Source organism: Macaca nemestrina, chromosome 6, assembly GCF_043159975.1.
Source record: "Macaca nemestrina isolate mMacNem1 chromosome 6, mMacNem.hap1, whole genome shotgun sequence".
NCBI classification, from domain to species: domain Eukaryota; kingdom Metazoa; phylum Chordata; class Mammalia; order Primates; family Cercopithecidae; genus Macaca; species Macaca nemestrina.
Window position 1 is genome coordinate 63,803,665 of NC_092130.1, and position 22,542 is coordinate 63,826,206.

At 42.8% G+C, this 22,542-nt stretch overlaps 1 protein-coding gene and 1 pseudogene across 5 annotated transcripts in view; both read left to right on the plus strand.

Annotated features, from left to right (window-relative positions):
* The window catches only part of LOC105500010 (semaphorin 6A), a 133,040-nt gene extending 117,597 nt beyond the window's left edge, over positions 1 to 15,443 (plus strand). For 3 of the 5 annotated variants that reach the window (XM_011772917.3, XM_011772915.3, XM_071098576.1), the window contains one exon: positions 11,181 to 13,378. In XM_011772917.3, coding sequence (XP_011771219.1) covers positions 11,181 to 12,379 — 1,199 coding nt within the window. In that variant the 3' untranslated portion in view covers positions 12,380 to 13,378. Of the gene's footprint in view, positions 1 to 11,180 lie in introns of all 5 variants that reach the window. The other 2 variants (XM_011772914.3, XM_011772916.3) reach the window with 1 other exon arrangement.
* Positions 13,852 to 15,443, plus strand: LOC112423358 (uncharacterized; annotated as a pseudogene).
* Positions 15,444 to 22,542: the final 7,099 nt, after the last annotated feature.

Genomic DNA, 22,542 nt, shown 5'->3' on the forward strand with positions numbered 1-22,542 from the left:
CTGTTTCATCTCTCCGCCTGCCTGAATTTGCACACCAGTATTTGAATTTTCTTTTCTAGGGATACCACTAACCTTTTATTTTTTAACCTAACATTCATTTTCTCAAAAAATGAAGGACTTAAATTATGATTATGGAGGCTTGAACTTTTGCTTTTAAAACGCCAACTTAAACCTTAGGGTATTAAAAAAATCAATTCACCTTCTAGAGGTGCTTCTCACCTTTAATCTCTAGCCACTTTTTCAAGCTGCATCTACTTGACATGACACTTTACCCCCACCCTTTTCCCTCAGTCTCTTCCCATTCTTTCCCATCTTTTCTACAAAAACACACACAATGACAAAGTTTTCTGACAGCTTAATGGAACTTTCAAGGACTACGGGGACTAGGTTAAGTGTGATCTTATTAACAGAACATCTGGAATAGTTAAAAATTTGCTCTTTAATTGGTTCAACGGCACTGCGTTCATCTAGATTTTGTTTTGTCCTAACAATAAAATTGTGAAGAATCAATTTGTAGTTTGCATTATGTGGAAAAGTGGGAAAATAATATTCGCTTTGTCTCAGACCTTTCTTTCTGATAGCCTAGTTTCATCAAGTTTTTTTTTAAAAGGCTGGTTAGAAGTTTTACTTTGCAAACTTCACTGCTCCATAAGCAAACTAGTCCACAGAGGGCAAAACAGTGGAAATCAGGTAATTTCCTGAGAATAGCTTCTCTTTTCTTGACATTATAGATGAGAATGGCCTCAAACTACGTAGGGCTTGCTCAAACTAACTACATCACGCACGCCATTATCCTGGAAAGACAGAGGATGAAAAAGCTGGGTTCATTTGCTGGTTCCAGGGAGATGTAGGTTATGCAATTAATAGATAAACTCTTGCAAAGCCTATGGGCTGCTCTGAGGGACTGAAAGGAGCCATGTGAACCTCATTATATGTAAATATCTTAGCACTTTAAATTATGGAAACGCCCTGAAGTAAACTACTGAAATGCAGTTGGATATATTGAAATATACTGGGTGCACAGTAGATGGGATCTTAATTGGTGTCAGAAAGCCAATTACAGGCAATGTGAAGGTTTGTCACCCTTAATTAATATTTCTTAAGCTCTTATAAGTCTGTAGCCTGACAACTATCTTTGTAAAGAGATTCATTTTTAATGGCGTAATAAAATTTTTTCCACTCCAATTATTTTTAAATTTCATATTTTTCAAAAGGATGCATTCCTTTTCAAACAGATATCTGCAATTACTTTTTTTTTTTTTTTTTTTTTTTTACTGAAATCAGAGGCAGTCATGAACTGTATAGAAATAATGGAAGTTCGGTATAGTCAACCACTGACAATGCTTTATTAGGAAGGAAAATGGTGTCGAGAAATTTATAGGGTAGCAAACTGCATTATGCCTAACCTTTTGGACATATTAAAGCATGTCATTTCCAGTCTTACAGCCTCTTGTTATTCATAAATAATAGATAGCACTGGACACAATCATCTGACATTTGTTAAGGTAATAAATATACCCTAAGTGCTGATGGGTCTTGCACTCCATGATTTAAAAGCACACAGCAGAAATTTAATGTAACTTAAAATGTCTTATGTAATTCTATGGATTTGCAGATTCAGTTCAACTCAGCAGATCAGTAAGCACAGAGCTCTGTTGAGTGAACTGTTGTGCTAGGCATCTTTTATTATTGTAAATCAGGACCTTACTTTGGGGAATGACACATGAACTCAAGTCCCTCTTTTCACCCCGGGAATATAAAGGAGAAGAACCTTCATGAGTTTCTTTTCTTTTGTCTAGTCATGCAGAGATGAAGGTAAAGATTTTGGCATCACCTAAACCATTCTCAAACATTGCTTAATAGCTGTAAGTTGAGATGAGGGAGTGGGTTTTGAGATGATATTAGATGCAGGCCTTTAAAGGAGGCCACTCTATCCAATGGTGGGCTCCATCAAGCATTCTGCTTCTTCTGCACTTGAGAACCAGTTATGCCTGGGCTGACCCAGTCTAGGACATACGTGAGCTCTGTGGTACCAGTCACTATCTGATGGCCACAGTTACAGACATGAGGAGTATCAGAAATTCCCCCCCGCCATGTTTTCATACCAGAGCAAATAGAGACCACAAGCATTTTTCAGCCGTTTTGGTGCAAGCAAATCGGGTTGATTCTTTTGCAGGAGTAGCAGCACAGTATTTTGCGCTATATGCCATGCTTTTGACAGAAACCAAGGGAAAGTGTTAGGAATTTGATTGTCTTTCCAATAAAAGACGGTCGATTTCATATTCTTTATCAGAGCTTGATAACCACAGTAAAGAAATTATCCAATGAGACCTATTAAAGATGTAGAACATACTTTGAACACCAAGGAATACTTAGTGCATTTATTTATTATTTATTTTACAGATTATTTTGAAAGTCTTGCTATATACTGCCTCAGTGGTGTCTGAGGTTGGATTTTAAAGCTAAACATTTAGATGTGTTTTCTGGAATATTATTTATGGCATTTCAGGATAGCATTTCTCAAGCTTTAGGGAACATAAGAATCATCTGGAGGCCTGGTTTCTGGGCCTAACCCAGAGATTCTAGTGCTGAAACTTTGGGCAGGACTTGAGGATTTGTGTCTCTAACTAGTTCCAGGTGATGTTAATGCTGAGTGGCACTGATTCAGGACATTTTCCACATTGCTGATGGGCTGTCTTATTTAAGTTCACTAGTCAAGCTTTTGTTGTAGTTTTAAATCCTTATTTTTCCACTCTTGGCTAACACAGTTGAACTCTACCAAAGTGTTGCGTTAAAATAGTCTAATCTTGGACCCTGTACAAGACAGGCAACTTGTCAAACATTCTAGAAACACTGTCCTTACATTATTAATTGAGCATTAACACATTTTCTGCACAATGCCGACTGCTTTGTGTTCATTTATTCAACCTATTTCATCCTTCCAACAATGCTCATCTTATAGCCAACACTACTGGGGCCTGGAGACCGAGTGACATGCCCAAAGTCACACAGTTAGCTATTTGTAGAGCCAACATGCAAACTCAGGTCTTTATGAGCTCAAAGTTTATGTTCTTAACCAATAACACCCAGTCTCATCTTTAACCAGATCTCAAGAACTACATTTCTAGAAAATTCAAGTTGGAAGATTTAGCAGTATTGAACCAGACCTGTTTCTTCATATCTGTTTTATCTTTGTTTATAGAGAAAAATCAAAGCAAGTAATCAAATAATCCAAGCAAAGACTGGCCCAAATTTCACAATTTTTTAAGGAGGTCCACTTCTCCATTTTGTGGCTTCAATGCCCTATGAGAGAGTAAAGGAAGAAGATGGGACTAGGAAGTTGGAAAATAGAAATGCTTTGTCTAGTTTTAGAAATCACTTAGACATTGTGTTTCTAGTCTTATTTAAGAAAGCTGATGAAAGAAAACTTCAAAAAGCAGGAAAATACTCCTTGCAGACTCTGCTAAAACTTTGCCAACATAAAAGAATCATTACCTTTACAGGGACAGTAACAGTTCTAACACATGAAACCACAAACCAACATTCCAGGGCATGGCTTTTAAAAATTATCTTATCATGACCCTCAGTCTAGACATCAGTCCGTGCTCTGGCTGTAGCACTCCCATTGGCAATGCCATTTCTAAAGCAGTAGAGCAGTGGAGGAACAGTGAACTGAGCGTTCCCAGCACACAGGGAAAAATGAAGCTGTTTCTTCCCTAAAAAAATGAAATCGAATGAATTCCAGGCTCATTCTCCCTTCTATTCCTGTGATGACATCCCAACAAAAAATGCATCACTTTTAAAGGTGATGGAAGTGGAAGTGGGTTCGTCTACAGTCAACCACACTAAGCATTATTTCAATATGTGAGTTTTAAAATAGCTTCTGAATTGAGGATATTAAATAGCGAGGCCAGGAAGCTACCTCTACTTTGGCATGGTCAGTCATTAACTTTATATATCTTGAAGACCATGGCGCCTCCTGGTACCTAATCTGTAGCCTGCCAGGAAACACACACACACACACACATGCACACACTTAAGGGAACAGGAAAGTTTGAGTTACAAACTCCAAGCCCATTTCCATGGCTGCTGGCATGTCCGTTTATTCCTAAGCCATCTGGTTCACATTATGCCGTAAGACAAGAAGAAGGCTGCTTCCTGCCCAGATAACCACAGAGAGTTCCCATTTCACTTTCAGTGTGGTCATCTCTTGGCTGGGGTGTGGCTTTGAGAATAAATTGTCTCCAGTTAGGGTTTTTCCCGTTTGTTTTCTTCTCCTCTTAATAGGGATTACAGCGGGCTCTGTGTGGTTAGCGGGGTGATGCTTGGCTCGTGATTAGTTCATTCATTCACACTGTCTTGCAGGACCGTGAGCCTGGCATTTTGTTGCAATAAGATTTGCAAACAAGAAAAATTGGGCTGTTAGATTCCATTCACTCAAGTTGTTATGAGGATTTCAAGGAAATTGTAGGCTTGTCTTACTATAAAGCAGAATCAAGAATCTATTTTTAGGGGATCCTACTCCGGGGCTTTTCTTGGTGTGTTGCCATCTTTCTTAGCTCTCAGACCCAACACAAACCCTCTCTGGCTCAGTAATGGAGGAAATGTCCATCCTCCTTTTTGCCTTTGCATATTTCTCTAAAGGACACAGAGAGGCTTTGTTGTCTTTGTGGTCACCGGGTCCGCTTTACACAGATGCCTATTAATCACTTCACTATGGAGACAGACACATCCATCATATCACAGCAGCTCAGAAACAGGCCGTCCAGTGAAAGGGGGTGAGAGGGGAAAGTGCACACTTAACCATTTCGAGTTAGGTTACTGGCTGCCTGGGTCTTACACACTTAGGGTGGTAATTGGGGTGGCGGTGAGTAGAGCTCCTCCTTTGTATTTAGCTTAATAGGTGCGATTGGTTTTACGTATTTTTGCTTGTCTGTTTTGCTTCACATTTTGATAGGACAGATAACATCTCCCAGCTGTTTGTGTAAGGTGCAGGGGATAAGTAGATTGAAAGTTTTAATTTTAAAAACAGTAATAATAAATGCAGGTAGACTAGCTGTGCTTTTGATGCAATGATACTGACTCTTTGAAGCCAAGAGTTTTTCGATAATGGATTCGATGTGGAACAGAGCAAGCTGAAAGTTAGCTTTCTCAGGTAAGAGAAACTGCAGATAAATTAACCAAGAACTTTCCTTCTATGAGTGGCAGATCTTCTAAACCTCTTTTTTAATCATTCAAGGCTGTCCACAGCCTTCCAAATGATGTTTCTAGCTCTTGCTCTTATATTTTCTCTACAAGTGCTCATTCATGTATGCATTCCTTTACTATTTATTTAAAAGATATTGACTGAGCACCTTTCTGCCTGAAGATTCAGTGATGAGTTTTAGCAGTCCAGGTGAGAAAAACAAGTATCATACTAGTGATGATTTTAGGATAAAGGAAATGCAGAACTCTGGGGACACTTGTAGAAAGAAGAACTTACCTGGCCTAAGGAGTCAGAGAAGGCTTCCCCATTTAAGCTGAGCCCTAAAGATAGGGTCTGATGAGTGGGAAAGTGAGTAGGGATATTCCAGGCAGAGGGAACAGCCTGTATGAGAGCCATGAAGCAAGCTAGCGTATGGAAGGGTGGCTCATGCCTATAGCCTAAGAGACTAGAAGGGAGTTAGACTATTTGCTATTACTACGGCCTTCCCTTTCCTTCCCTCCAAGCCTCAGTTCTTGTTGCTCTCTCCACTCCAGCTAAAATCCTGTGCATCTTTAAGGCTTAGCTCAAATACCATCTCCAATGTAAAGCTTTTGCCCACTGTTGAAGCAGAAGTGATATATCTCATGACATAGCCACACTTTGGATGGAGTTGTGTGCAAGCACTTGCCTTCTTCCCTGCTGGTTTATGCCTCATTCATCGTTGTCCTTCCCCGACACCTAGTGCAGTGCTTGGTAAATGTTTGCTGAAGGCAGCCACAAAGATGCTTGGAGCCAAAACCTTGTTATACTAGGAGAGTGATAATAAAGACACAGCCCAACCCTAAGTTAGGGGAAAACATCATTTCTAAAGCAAATTGTCTGAGCCTGGTGCGAGGTTCCCTTTGCACAGAATAGTATCCGTGAGCAGGGCTACTAGAAAACATTTTTTAAAATAAGGAATGTAGTGTTTGATATTTCAAAATTTATTAACATGGTCATCATAGGAAAAGTCAGAATTATACTGGGCTTCCTCTTGGTTTACAGTTTACAATTGTTCTTATTTTGAATCACATGTTGCAGGGCCTGGGGGCAGGGTCCTTCATAATCTTTTCATTGCTTTGGACTCTAAAGAACTTCAAATTACTTCTCTGAGGCCTCCCTCCAGCATCTGAAAACTCTCACCTCAGGAAAAAAAAAAAAACAGTGGAGATTCTATTCTTTCTCAGTTCTGCCAATTTAAGACATGATTTCAGAGAAATTTCTAAGCCAGGGTGTGCCTTGCTTCCTGCAATAGGAAGGTGGAAAGAATAACCATTTAGTACCTTATGACTGGTGAGAAATAGCTGGTGGTTAATGAATCAATGCAAAGGATTTTTCAAATATTGTTTTCATTACTAATGCCCCATTTTCAATTGGTGAGAGCAGAAGAGGATGCAGGGGTTGGAAGAGGAAGGAATTTCAAGACCCTAGGGTAGAGAAGCCAACTCTGATTGTTCTCTCTGCAGTGGGAGGATACCTGAGGAGGGGAGTATACCACCCTCCAAGGGCCCTTCACCTGCCCAGGGTTTCCATGCAACATCTGAAGCAAGGGATACTCAGCTCTAGCCTGTTGCCCTTTGCCCTTTGCCCTTTGCAGGGATGCATTTTTGTTTTCTAATTATTCAGTTCCACTGGAGCACTCAGTTGTTGCAAATAACCCATTTATCGTCATCGACTCTTTTGGATTTTTCCCAGAACTAATTTCATTTTTGAAATAGTTTCTCTTCTTATTGTTTTGAGCAAATTACTGAGCACCTTTATAGATTTATTTTTATTTGTCTGATAGATGCTACTATTAAAGTTCTTTTATATGATTGGATAGAATTTATTTCCATGACTTCAAAAGCAAGGGGGTAGTCGCTCTAAAGATGACCCACTAAGTTTAGAAGTTCATTTAAAAATAGCTCTACAATGTATTGAAAAGCCATTTATTCAGCAATCGAGTATTGAGTTATCCAACTAAAAGCTCTGTGGATGGCAAGGGTTATAAATGCAGAAAAAATGTGGTACTTGCCCAGGATTTGTACTCCACTGAGAATCCAACTATAATTGCCAACATTTTCCACTTTTGTTGTTTTAATTATTTCAAAATTCAGTAACTATAGGCATCCTGAAACAGTATGTGTTCCCTTATATTGCTTCGAAATCTCATATCACCTTTTTGCCTGCATTTAGAAGGCATGAAGTTTAGACCTGGAAGCACAGGTCTACTCCTCTCCAGTGGGAGACCAATAGCAAATGGAATCCAATGGAGCAGCTGCGACTATCACTTGGAAGCCCTTTGTGAGCCACTAACCCACCACTCCTCCTTTGTGGCTTCTTTTGAGCTTTAGATTTATCCAGCAAACTACAGCATTTAAGCTCTTTCCTATTTTTTATTTCCTTTGATTCTTGTAACAACCCAGTAAGGCAGTAAGATTAGGTGTGTTCACCTCATGCTACAGATTAAAAAACTGAGGCCCAGAGATGTTAAACCACTTGCCAAAAGGTCGCTCAGCCAGTAAGTGGGAGCCTGCAATTCCAAGCCCACTGAGATCTTCTCTAGCTGCTTACATCACCACCACTGACCAGTCTGCTGTTTCCAAGCCTTCACAATGGCTGTGCCACAAAGTTGACTTGATCATTTCTGTGAATGCTTCTTTGGCCTTTTTCATGATACAAGCAGAAAGCTTTAAGTTTGAAAGGCATTTCCAAAAATAACGTTTACCTTATCTTCTTCAACTGCACTTTCAACTTACTCTCTGATCTGTTTCTATCTTTGGACATTTCTGAATTTACACCAGCAGATGAGGAAAGCCCTGTGCCTCCCCATGGATAGATGAAGAGATGCAAAAATGTTTTTAAGGCCACTCTTTATATAACAAAATGAGACGGGGGAAAAAAATCTGTCTGAGATACCATTTTCCTGAAAGGTCAGATCCTACTTAACTTGTTAACAACCAAAAACCTGAACTCAAATATCATCCACTAAAAAAGAGTTCTTCCCAGTGAAAGAATAAGTAGCTTTCATGAGTCCAAAATAGCCAAGGACCTTCAGACATGAAAGAAGAATGATATTTGGGAGCTACAAGTAAGGCTAAGAAGCAATGGATACATGTGAAAAATTTGCAATCCTCCCAGGGAAACCAATGGATTGCTCTAGCTTTACTCTCTCCATGTTCCTTTTAAACTGAGAGGGCAATTTAAATAATAGAATGCCAAAGTCAATTATAAATAGCTTCCTATTATAATACACATTTATTGGGAATATCCAGTCCCCCTAAATTTGGTTGCCTGGAAGGGTTTCATGAAACACTCATAGCCATGAAAAACATACGTAATACACCCCTACCCCATCACTGGGATCTAGCCTGTGTTAAACTCCCACTGAAATCACCAAGTCAATGAGGGAAATTAAAACCCATTTTATCCACAGGTGTACATTTGTGTGCAATTATATGTAGGGGATTAAAAATGATGTTCAGTAGAACCCCATACATAATCAAAATTGAAGAAAAATCAGTTGCTATTTTAGCATAATAAGGAAATGCAAATTTAAGAAAGAAAGAAAATTTTCATTAGCACACTTCCTTGGTGAATAGGTATTAAAATATATTTGAATGCAGGACAACCTGCTGTTTGGGGAGCTTCACACATAAAAGGTGTGAGTTACAGCCAAATTATCCGGCTGTTTTTTGCTTCTCAGTTTCTACCCCTTAATAGCTGATGGAGATAAATCTGGAAATATTTGAAAAGCATCACATTTGGAAATTATTTGATATCTTACCATCTTGCACGCTCTTTCCTTATGGTGAATTACCTCAACTGCCTTTTATTACCGAGGGTATTTGTTGGGTCACAGAATCTTTATTTCTTAAGAGATATTTGCTGCTTCTACTTAAGTCACAATCCTTTGTCACAGGACAATCATTTCCACAGCAACCAACTGTGATGTCACAACTGAAGGGAGGAGGACCCTTAGGAAGGAAAGAAAAAGAGAATGTACTTTTCAGGCTAAGGTTTCTGGGTTTTAAAACCATCACTTCAGAAATCAAAATATTTTAGCAGAAAAACCCCCATGACAAAGCTTCAAGGTCTCAGCTGTGACAAAGACAACATTTCAGTAGAAGTTTAAGGGTTGCATGTTGTGGGTTTGGGAAGGGGTAGAGATTTTTATTTCCTTTCATTCTAATTCTGTGCCACTGATACCTGCCAGTAAAATACATTAAATATATTCCAGAAAGAGTTGATTTAGTAGATGAAAAATGTGTCTCCCGAGACCAGAGAAGGTACATTTTCTGTCGTGCTATCATTTCCATAATAGGAACAATGTTTACATTTCTGCAGCCCATGCAGTGCCTCTAATGTATTCGTGTTCTTTCACTCTCCAGAGGCAGGAATTGAGGTCTTTGAGATTTTATTTTTTAGCGACTGCATCAAGCACTTAAGATCTGACAATTGTGATGTGTATTCTCACTTGGCATTAAAAAATAAAAGCTTCAGTGTTTGCATTTGATTAGAGTAGCTCAGCTGGGTGGCTGATTAAGCAGGAATAGTGAAAGCACCTTCCTTCGGAAACACTGATTCCTGGTTAATGTAGTGTAAGATTATGGACGGGTATAGTCACGTAATTTTTATTAAATTGAAGAGATTAGCTCTGCTGAAAAATCTCACTGTGACAGCAAACTCTAGGTGCAATAATGGGACCTAACACTTAAACCCACTACAGGGCCCCAAATGGTCTTATTTCTAAATCTTCTTTCAGTTCCAATGAGAGAGCTTCATTCAAATATTCAGCATATTCACCTGAAATTGAGTTTGCACTGTTGTTGTTTTTTTTTTGAGAGGTGATGCAAAATCAGCACAAACATTTGTAGTCTGTGAACTTTAGCTTTATTCTCTCAGTGTAAATAAAAACGACACACACTGTCTTTCCTCTAGTTGCTTGAAAGGGAAACATACTTTTCCCCAGACAGAGGCTCGGGTGGCCACAAGGGGGTCATCGGAAAACATCCCAACTGGAAGCCTAGAGTGTTGTGTGATTTGTTCGGTTAACATGCGTAAAATTGTTGCCTCTTCCTCCAGACTCAGGATAACTTAGTTATCCCAATTCTAGGAGGGGAAGATTAAAAAGCCATAAAGAGGGAAAGAAAGATAAATAACTTTTGAAAGCCAAAACCTCCCATATTCCATGGAGTGAAGCAGGGTAGAAAGTGCAGGTACTGGAGAGAGTGAACAGCACTTTTCCTTCCTTCCCTCCTTTCCTTCCTTCCTTCCTTCCTTCCTTCCTTCCTTCCTTCCTTCCTTCCTTCCTTCCTTCCTTCCTTCCTTCCTTCCTTCCTTCCTTCTTTCCTCCCTCCCTCCCTCCCTCCCTCCCTCACTCGCTCCCTCACTCGCTCCCTTTCTTTCTTTCTTTCTTTCTTTTTTGAAAAGGAGTCTCGCTCTGTCGCCCGGGCTGGAGTGCAGTGGTCTGATCTCCGCTCCCTGCAACCTCCGCCTCCCAAGTTCAAGCAATTCTTTACCCTCAGCCTCCAGAGTACCTGGGATTACAAGCCCCTGCCACCACGCCCGGCTAATTTTTTTATTTTTTTATTTTTATTTTTATTTTTGGTATTTTTAGTAGAGACGGGGGTTTCACCATCTTGGCCAGGCTGATCTTGAACTCCTGACCTCGTGATCCACCTGCCTTGGCCTCCCAAAGTGCTGGGATTACAGGCATGAGCCATGGCAGCCGGCCTGAACAGCACTTTTTTAGACAACAAAGAAGGCTACAAATGGAGTCCATTTACATACTGCACACGAGGGGATTGGGGAGGATTAATTAGTTAATGTTTGGCAAGCTGAGCTTGGAAGACAAGTTGTGCAGAGGTGCTATTGTCACTTATTACTGTTATTAATTAACAAGGTGAATGCTAAACAAAAACAAGCCTCGGGGTGTGCTTTCATTTCTTAACGCCATATGCGATGTCTATTGCAGGAGTGATTCGGGAAAGTTACCTCAAAGGCCACGACCAGCTGGTTCCCGTCACCCTCTTGGCCATTGCAGTCATCCTGGCTTTCGTCATGGGGGCCGTCTTCTCGGGCATCACCGTCTACTGCGTCTGTGATCACCGGCGCAAAGACGTGGCCGTGGTGCAGCGCAAGGAGAAGGAGCTCACCCACTCGCGCCGGGGCTCCATGAGCAGCGTCACCAAGCTCAGCGGCCTCTTTGGGGACACTCAATCCAAAGACCCGAAGCCGGAGGCCATCCTCACGCCACTCATGCACAACGGCAAGCTCGCCACTCCGGGCAACACGGCCAAGATGCTCATTAAAGCAGACCAGCACCACCTGGACCTGACCGCCCTCCCCACCCCAGAGTCCACTCCAACGCTGCAGCAGAAGCGGAAGCCCAGCCGCGGCAGCCGCGAGTGGGAGAGGAACCAGAACCTCATCAATGCCTGCACAAAGGACTTGCCCCCCATGGGCTCCCCTGTGATTCCCACGGACCTGCCCCTGCGGGCCTCCCCCAGCCACATCCCCAGCGTGGTGGTCCTTCCCATCACGCAGCAGGGCTACCAGCATGAGTATGTGGACCAGCCCAAAATGAGCGAGGTGGCCCAGATGGCGCTGGAGGACCAGGCAGCCACCTTGGAGTATAAGACCATCAAGGAACATCTCAGCAGCAAGAGTCCCAACCATGGGGTGAACCTTGTGGAGAACCTGGACAGCCTGCCCCCTAAAGTTCCACAACGGGAGGCCTCCCTGGGCCCCCCGGGAGCCTCCCTGTCTCAGACCGGTCTAAGCAAGCGGCTGGAAATGCACCACTCCTCTTCCTACGGGGTTGACTATAAGAGGAGCTACCCCACGAACTCGCTCACGAGAAGCCACCAGGCCACCACTCTCAAAAGAAACAATACTAACTCCTCCAATTCCTCTCACCTCTCCAGAAACCAGAGCTTTGGCAGGGGAGACAACCCGCCGCCCGCCCCGCAGAGGGTGGACTCCATCCAGGTGCACAGCTCCCAGCCATCTGGCCAGGCCGTGACTGTCTCCAGGCAGCCCAGCCTCAACGCCTGCAACTCACTGACGAGGTCGGGGCTGAAGCGTACGCCCTCACTAAAGCCGGACGTACCCCCTAAACCTTCCTTTGCTCCCCTTTCCACATCCATGAAGCCCAATGATGCGTGTACATAATCCCAGGGGGAGGGGGTCAGGTGTCGAACCAGCAGGCAAGGCGAGGTGCCCGCTCAGCTCAGCAAGGTTCTCAACTGCCTCGAGTACCCACCAGACCAAGATGGCCCGCGGCAGAGCCGAGGACGAGCCGAGGACGCTGGGTCCTCCTCTCTGGGACACAGGGGTACGCACGAAAATTGGGCCGCGTGGTTTGGTGAAGGTTTGCAACGGCGGGGACTCACCTCCATTCTCTTCCTTCACTCTTCCCCCACACCCTACAATAGGTCGGTCCCACAAAAGACTTCAGTTATCATCACAAACATGAGCCAAAAGCACATACCTACCCCATCCCCCATATACACACACACATGCACACAACACACACACACACACAGAGGTGAACAGAAACTGAAACATTTTGTCCATAACTTAACGGGACGTGGCCACACTGGGTTTGCGTTCCAACCTGCAAAACACAAATACATTTTTTAAAATCATGAAAATTTAAAAAGACAAAAAAAAGAATTCATTGATAATTCTAACTCAGACTTTAACAATGGCAGAAGTTTACTATGCGCAAATACTGTGAAATGCCCGCCAGTGTTACAGCTTTCTGTTACAGCAGATAAATGCCATGTTGGGCAACTATGTCGTAGATTTCTGCTCCTCCTCTCTTTTAATGAAATAACGTGACGGTTAACGCAAGTAACTCTTTATTTATTGTTCACCCTGTTTTTCCTTAAGGAAAGGACTCTTCCAGATATCATCCTATGAACAGCTCTTCCGAAAGCCCATTGAAAGTTAAACTATTTAACGTGAAAACCATTAACTGGAATAATTGAGTTTCTTTATTTTTACAATAAATTCACTGAGTAAATAAGTTGGAGCTGGAATTCTGAGCTTTGTGTTTGGACTGTCTGGTCTGTAGCTAAAGGAAAAAGTTAGGAGAGGAATATTTATTTAAATCTATCAGTTCATTTGCTGGTCAGGTCTCTGGCCTATAAACATGCAAAAAAATTAATTCATGTCAAAGTCCTTCCAGATCCTAATTTCTAAAGCAATCAGGAGAGAAGATTTTAGAATGGCACATCATATCCTATTGGTGCCAACATGGTTTTGTCCATGGTTCCGACTTTCTGTGAAGGCACCAGCTTGCAATATGCCATCTCATTTCATGTTGCATGTGAGACAGCAAACAAAATCCACAAACGGTGTGAACTAATTAATATGCTGGCTGCTACCTTGCATAAATTAATGATTTGATCACACGGGTTCTTCGTGGGGTTACATCTGTGAATAGCCTGTTTTCCACATGTAAATTTGTGCCTTACACCTTGAGTTGTGTACACGTGTAAACTGTCGTTATGATCAACTTTTCCCCCTTTTGAAATAAGTGCAGATATTTATTTAACCCTCCCTTCCCCCCACCCCCCCTCCAGCCCTCTGGAAAACTGGAGTCAAGCAGATGGAAGAATGCAGTGGTGATAGTTGTCATGCTACAGCCTGAGAACGCTGGGCAGCACCACACCCTCCAATGCACACTGCCTTCTAGTTGTGCCAACTCGAACCACCCTTTGGCTGTGCTGCCAAGCATGGACCCCAGTGTTGTGGGTGGGAAATCCCCTTTCATCCTCGAGAGCTCCCTGCTTCCCTTAGATTATTTCAATACGGTGATTAGCAAATAAGGATTTGCTAGCAGAAAAGGGACTAACGTCCCATTCCTCTTTTCTGCTGTGTCCACTGGCTAGAGAGCAGGCTGTGTGTGGTTGGGCAGACACCTGGGAGGAGTCCCCAAGCCATGTGCATAGCACACACATGCAGTGCACACAAAGAAATGACATGGAAATAGATGCAGGCAGGCTGGTCCCTGCTGTGATTAATGAGTAACTCCAGGTACAAGTCCGACCACAATGGATGCTGCAAAAACGTTGACTGGGGCAAAGGATTTTTTGTTTTATTTTTTATTTTGTTATTATTGTTTTTAGGGGATGGGAGGTGATGTGTGTTTTTCTCCCCTTGGTTTTCATTTGCTCAACACAAAAGGGACTTTTGTTTACTCTATCATGAACAAAGGAACTGTCCACATACTGTAAACCATGAGCAGTGTTGTTGTTTTAAACAGTTATACAGTATATTTGGTGGTCTCTTTGTCTGTTTTTATTTCCAGTTGGATCTTCTGGGTTTAGTTTTGTCTTTAAAAAGAATTCAAAAAAAGACTGACAATGACAGTTTTGAGTTGGATAGTGAAAAAGTGGAGCCTCCATAATCAGTTGGTTGCCTTCAGACCTAAGTACTTAGCTGAGGGTGAGAGCCCTTTGTTCCAAAAGTCCATTGCAGTTTTGCTGTTGTTTAGGGGTAGGTGATGGTGGTGGTTGTTTTCACTTTTTTTTTTTTTTGGCTTTTGTAATGGAATCCATGTTCACATCCTGTAAACTCTGTCCCCTGAAACCCTGAAGTATTTTCTAGAAATTGAAATACTGTTTTCTTCCTTGAATTTTCTCTAGAAATGCAGAAATTAGGAAGGCGATGGGTCTGTATCCCCCGACCCCTTCTTTCCCATGCTTGACTCCCGAGAGTACTGGCTGTACAGCACCCATCATTGACGTGAGCGGCTGTCTTGTCCAGTATTTGTGGGCCTCACTGCCTCAGCTGTTAAGGAGACCTGTGTCAAAACTTACATCCACATTCCTACGCCCCCACAACCCATCACTTCTGGTGTTAACCCTAAAATACCCACATGTATTGAGCTGGTCTTCTGCATTTAAGTATTTCTTCCCATTTGTTTTCCCCACTGTGTGTGGGGGGAGGGTCCATAAACCCGAGTGTGCCTTTGCTTTCCACCCTTGCTAGACACTGGTAGATGCAACAAATTCAGATTTGTATTTGTTATAAAGTTGTAAAAATATTGTGATGTCACCAATTTTCCTTCCATCTCCACATCCCCTAACATCTGATTCACGACTTAATGTATGTTGTAAAAAAGGAAAAAAAAAAAAAAAAGAAAGAAAGAAAGGGAAAAAAGGAAAAAAGCAAGGAAAAGGCTCTTTATTACTTAAAAGTAATAAAACCTGACTGTTCTACATTATCTTTTGTGTCCTGAATGCTTTTATTTATCTCTTAATTTTTCCTTTTCAAGCTGCTCTCCCCACCCTTTGTGGGTATGATTCTACTCTTTCCTCCATTTCTATCTGGCTTCCAAAGCGTACATAACTATAGAGTTTGATGTATTTGTTTGCAGTGTCCACACCCAGCCACCCCCACCCAAATTATTGACGGTTTCTCTGCTCAAACCCAGCCTGGAGCAGGATTTTAGCAGAAGCCATCGGTAATTAAAAGGCAGAGCACGCATTGGCTCCTTCTATTCATTTTATGCATTTTCTTTTTATGGGCTTGTTCATCATCAAACATTTATGGTAGGCTTGATAGTTTAAGAGATCAAGGCTAGGATTTTAGTATGTAGGGTCCACTAAAAATAGATCTTTGCACAGATGTGACTTCAGTCTTTTTACATATTAATAAGGTGGAGGGGGCTGGATTTTACTCCTTGTTAGCATTTATCTTTTGTAACCCAGTAGACACGGTTGGAGGTATATTGGGACACAGCGCTTGATTCTTCTTTTGCAAAAGAGCATTATGAAATGCCTAGATCAGGTTTTCCTCTAGGGGTGTTTTTAAAACAATTATTTTAATAAGTCTTCAGCTATAGTATTTTACTTTTGACCCTCTGACTTTTTTTTTTTTTTTTTTTTTTATGTTTTAAGTCAGTTGAGTGTGGGAAGCTGCAGGTTGAGGCCTCAGTTCATACCTATAGTAACCCAGTAACCTTTAGATTGCCATCTCCAATTGTGTTTCTTGAATTACATCCATAGCGCCTGGCTCTGTTAGGCACAAAGTTGACTAGAATGTAGTTTCTACCTCCTCATTTGCAAAGAGAGACTGACATGGCCATTGTAGTTGCCATTTGGAGGTAAGAACAAAGTACTGATGAAGCTCCCTAGATGTTAGGGTCACAATATTTGTGCTGGTTCTTAAAGAACGAGTTCTCTGAACAACTAGCCCAGGCAGAGGGGACATCCTTTGCAAAGGCACCAAGTGTGCTCTTTGGGAAGCAAAAGGTTCAGCAGGCCTTGTGCGGGGTCTGTGAGAGAGCTTGGCAGGGCAAGTCCAGGAAAGGGGGGTTGGAGACAGGCCAGGAGGGACCTGGTTCCCATATGCTAGGATTTTAGCTGAAGCAGGAGTGCTCCCCTGCTTTGGAGTAAATAAAACAACAAACACTTGTGCTTGGGAAAGCTACTTGGCCATTATGTGGGAAGTGGATTGGCCCAGAGAGGGACGGCAGGTCAGCTGGGCAGTTTGCCAGATGGCATGTCAAGTGTGTAAGAGCAACACAAGTGAAAACCCCACATCCAAGGTCAGATTCTTTAGGACAGACTCAGCTCTGTGATCATCCCTTTTTGCCAGAAAGAACTTCCGTGGTATGTAATTGGCAGGTTAGCTCTGCCCGGTTATACCCAAATGTCTGGTTATACCAAACTGACAGAACGACCAACATCTAGCATGACCCTTTCATTTTAAAAATGGGGGAAGCTTTGCAAGGCTGAGGCGGGTGGATCACGAGGTCAGGAGATTGAGATCATCCTGGCCAATATGGTGAAACCCCGCATCTACTAAAATGCAAAAAATTAGCCAGGCGTGGTAGCGTGTGCCTGTAGTCCCGGCTACTCGGGAGAATAGGGGAATCGCTTGAACCCTGCAGGCGGAAGTTGCAGTGAGCTGAGATTGTGCCACTGTACTCTAGCCTGGTGACAGAGCAAGACTCCATCTCAAAAAAAAAAAAAAAAAAAAAAAAAAAAAAAAAAATTCCTGGGGGAAGCTGAGGTCCGCTGAGTGAAAGGATTTGCTCATGCTCCAAAACTAGTGGTAGAGCAGCTATTCTGAAAACAAATTCATAGTCTCTTTCCCCCATTCATTCAGATCAGTAGAGTAATACTAGCTAGAAAGATTTGATCCCACTCACCTATCTAGATAGCATTCCCATCTTTCTCAGTCATCCTTTCTCATAGGAAGCCCTTCATACACACCCACCCTTCACCAGCTGGGCTTCCTAGATCCCCTCATCTGGGCCAAGGCAAGGGGTTGGAAAGAAGCTTGGATCATGTAGGCTTGAAGCATACAGTCCCCGCAGTGCAACCTGATACTTGGTCTCGTGGCTTTTGCTGCAGTCAGCTTTGTTCTGGGCTGCTGAAGAGGTGAAAGAGGCTGAACAGGTGTAGCCAGTATTTTATCTGGGGCCCCGGGGATGTCCCTGCTCAGACACAAAAACTGCCTCAGACAACCCTGATTTTTTATTGTGTTTGCTTGCTTGCTTGATTTTTACAAGGTTAAAGGTTTCTGCAGTGCTTTTAGACTGTTTTTCCAAAGCAGTGGCTGTCCTGATGCAGCTACCAGGCTAGGTGTTTCATGGGATCAGAGATGACATCTTGGACCTGAATGTTTTCCTCAAGGGCCATGTCAGATAAACACAAAAAACTGGTCTCATTGTTCAGCCTTGTAATTTGGCAGAAGCCAACTCAGATGCTCCTGGACCCCAGCGCCTAGGTTTTACTGCCTGAACAAAAGCTCTTTCAACAAAAAGTCATTCAGCAAGTAAAAGTGTCAGAAAAGCACCTCTCATTTCAGACACTGGTACATTTTGCTTGAGGGGAAGTGGTGAGGGGAATTTAAAAGAACCCTTTAGTAACAAAATAACATGATTAAGAGCATAATCCTTTTCCTGGCTCAGCCCTGTGACAGCTGGGTGCTTGGACTCAGTAACCCTTAGAAACCCACATCTCTCCCTTGTCTTAAAACCAGGTGATGACGTGTCTCTTCTACAGAAGTGGGAAGGAAGGGCTCACATTTATTGATTGGGACTGTCAGACAGATGGGGATCTTCAATATTCCATTTAGGGTATTGTGTATCCCTCACTCTAACCCCCCCGGGGAAGACTGGAGTTAGGGGGCGGTTGACCTCTACAGAGGGTTACGGCTGAACTGATGTGCATTAAATGTGGCTGGCAGGGAAATGTGCAGATGTCCCTCTAGCAAATGGAAATGAAATTTGAGCAAATCAAGAGAGGCAGCTGAATAGTGGGGGGTTTCTCATTCCCCTCTGCAAACACATCTATGCACACATGTGCATACACAAATGTCATGGGGCTTTTTCCTCTTGGTGTCTAGTATCAAAAATGTCACAGAGGTTGGAACCCATGTATACTGACCAAGTGGTCCTTTTGGGAGGGCGTTCTACCCTTTCCCTGGCAAAACATGGGTTCCACTTAAGCACTTTCTGGTCAAAGGTGAGTGTCATAAACTACGGTTTAAGAAATGGGACCCAGGACGTTTGCAGAGGAGATGAGACACAGGTCCCTGCTAGCCCACTGGCACTGGCTGAGGCAGCTAACAACTTTTTCATTCTTCCTAATCACCTTCAGATAAAAGACTCTCTTGAGAATCATTAACGTCATTCCCAAAGCAAGTCATCCCTCCTGCTAACAGGCTGCAATAATGGTCCAAATAAGGGGAAGCTAATGAAGGGGGAAAGTTGGTAACCATGAAATCAGAAGCACTTTTCATTGACGGATTTCAAGAGGAACAACAACAACAACAACAACAAAACAGATGAGGGTGACATTGTATAAAATATCAAATGCCAGGACACTAACATGAAAGAAACTCATGTAGATTCTTAGGGGTTTCCTAGGATGAGAAAGATGATGAAAAACCATTTCATGAGCCAACCACTCTCTTTTTTCCTGTACATACAACTGCCCTTACCACACACATTATGGGGTGCTCAGAAAGTGGGCTGCTCTTAGCAAACTTCATATTAGTTCCCTGGCATGAATACTGAACATTTTGCACATCTAGTCCCATGTCAAAGCGGAAGTGTGAATTTCAGTAATATGGCTAAGGTTTATTTAACAAAAAAATGAAAAGTGGAAGGGTACCCCCCACCCCCTAGAGGGGGGCAGGGCTTCCAATTGTCAACAACAATGACATTTTGCATTTGTAGCACTTTACAGCTTGCAGATATAATCTTGTCCATTATGTTGCTTAATCCTAATAACAGCCTAGTGGGGTGGGCAGCATATATATGATTGTTCCCACTTCAAAGAAACAGGAGTTTAGAGAGAAGGGATCTATTGAGCACTGATCAACATAGTAATGTAGTCATATTTCAAAAACCTGTGTGTCCACATCACCCCCCTCAGCTCTCTTGGGGACACCTTAGGTTACACAATTACTCCGCTTCACTGAAGGGGAAGAGTCTCCTACAGCATTTCCCAGGGGAGACCGTTACAACAATAAAGTCCCCAAAATAAAGGCTAGGCACACACATTCTATTTTAAGGGCATTGTGCTCTAATATTTTTCCATCGTTAAAGAACACAATCTTCCTTCCTGCGTCTGCAGAGCCCTGATGCCAGCAGTGTTATTAGGAACTGTCAACAAAGCAGGAAAAGAGGGAGCTGGAGCCCAAGTCAGGACCTCCCTTCTGGGGGCACACCCTGCCACTTTAGGGACTGTGTCACCAACTGCCTCTGTGAAAGAAAAAGGATGAAAGCCTCAGCTTTTGTAGCTGCTTCATCCTGTTCAGTCCACAGAGATCACAAAAAAAATTTAGGAAGCTTGTAAGAACCCAGGATGAATCAGAAGCAGAGAAGAAGAAATGCCCTGTGCCTAGAAGGGTGAAGAACTTGTCCAGCCTCAGAACATGGAGGTAAAGTTAGTTTGAAAGTAAGAGACATGTAAGAAATATCCACTGTTGTCATTTCACTTCAGCTCCACGGTCACTGTAGCACCATGGGTACCAAAGCAACCATCTGACTTTACCCCTGATATCGATGATTGAATGATTTGGTTGAGTGCCTAGAAAAATCTTCCACTAGGAGACAGAAGAGAGAGCTCAGCTCTACTTAGGGACCCGTCTTCCTCCTCCATGTCGCTACCCCTCATTCCACGTTGCTACTGCCACAGACAAGCCTTCCTTGAGTTAGTGAGCTGTAAGTGCGTGTGGTGCAAGACAGACAGCACCATCTTCTCTGGCGTGGGTGCCCAGCCTTCCTCCTGCCCTCGGGGCAGCAGTGCCTGGCTGATCATCACACAGACCTATGCTATGGCACTCTGAATAAGCCAGCATCTTCCACTCACCCCTCTCACAAATGACCTCCGACAGATTCCACTCAGAGGGAGGAGAAAATGGGCATTCTTCTTAGAACCCCCGCTGTTCTCTTTGTGTTTGCTTGTTGCTGTTTGTTTGTGAGACAATTGAAGCCCTGTTCACAGTAAACAAAGCCTTGTCTCAGAACACAAATATGCTTCTTAGTGAATAGGGAGAGGCTTGGTTGCAATCAACTATGGCAGCTCTGGTATAAAATATATATGTAATTCCAACTGCCTTGCAATGATTACTTAATTATGTACCCAATAAAGGTAACTACTCTGGAAACAATTAACTTTCCCTGATCAGACGGGTCAGAGTCCATAGCCAGTCAACTTTGGAAAGGAAATTATATATTCCAAAGTGGTGTATGTGTATGTGTGTGTGTGTGTGTGTGTGTGTTGCGTGAAACAAAGTTGTCTCTTGAAGACTGACGTAGGTGTTGACTGATTTGAATTCTTATTTGTGTTTAATTTTATTTAAGAAAAGATTTATTCCCCTCATTTCCAGGGTGAAGAGAAGGCCTGTGATCACATTTCATGCTTGGGGAGAAAAGATAATGTGTTAGACTTATATGTATGAATAGAAACAGGTAAATAGTCATATTTCCTTCTAACTTTGTAATTTAAACAGCGTAAGTCAGTAGGGAAGGGTTGTAATTGAAGCCAAAGTAAGTGAGGTGAAAATTACTAGGTGTTGGAGCATCTGCATCTCATTTTAATTAGGTGACTGTAATAGCAAGATCAAAAACTTTTCCTTGTCACTCAATCTGTTGGGCTTTCTGATCGAGAAACCAAAGGGATTGTTTTGTCTTCAGGAAAGGGTGACCTAAAACAATCCTCTCCAATTACCTAGGCAGAGCAGCAGACAGATTTGGGCTCAGAGATGAGTGAGGCTCAGGGAAGGTGTGTTGTGAGACCAAGGTACTCTAAGACCAGCCCCACAAAGGCCAGCCCCTAAAGCCTTTAGGGACAGTGATTCTTAATTTGGCAGCTTGGAGTTTTTTCCCTTCCCACAAGGCAAAGTAGCTTAGAAGAAAACACATCACATCATGAGTCTTGTGGGCCTGGGTTCTAGTCTGAGCTAGCCTCACCATTTGTGGGTCATCATTTGGGACAGTCTTTCAAATTCTTGGCACCTCATTTTCCTCATCTGTACAATGGACTTAATGATAGCTGCCCTGCCTACCTTACAGGAGTGCGTAAAAGTCACATGAGGTGAATGTTCCACCTCTTCTCCAATGGGATATGCTCCTCTTCTTCAATGTGCGTAGAAAATGAGATCCCAGTCCTCTAAGTTTTCAAATTAAATGACCTTGAGTTCCCATCCTGCTGATAATGAAAATGTCTTTTTCTCTTCCGTAAATACTCCTTATCTGTCAACAAAAGCAGCCAGAGGGACCAGTTAAACAAAAGCCCTGCCTAGTCTGATAAAGAGTTCTGGCTCCTTTTCACAGATGAAGCCATCTCAGCCACGTGATGCCCATATCAAGGCCTGGGGGGCTCCACACACTGCAACTCTGTCTTCCTTGTCCATTCCCAGATGAAGAGTCCAGGGAGAACTGTTTATGCTCTTGATGCAGGGCAGGCAAGCCAAAAGTGGAGCTTAGCCCACAAGGGTTCTTGGCTTTGCCCAGGAAAGAATTCAAGGGCAAGCCAGAGGTAGAAGCAAACAACTTGATTGAAGAGGCAGTGTTACAGCGCCATGACTACTCCTGCAGTGCAGGGCTACCCCTTAGGCAGAGGGTAGTGGCTCAGGAGTTTCCAGTCATATTTATACCCACTTGTAATTGCATGCAGATTAAGGGGTGGTTTATGCAGAAATTTCTAGGGCAGGGGTAGTAACTTTGGGGTCACTGGTTTATTGCCACGGAAAGGGGCGGTCACTCTAGGTGCTGCCATGGCAATGACAAATCAACATGGCTTGCCAGTGGGTGTGTCTGATTGAAAGCTGCTTCTGCTCAGGCTCTCTTTTAGCTAGTC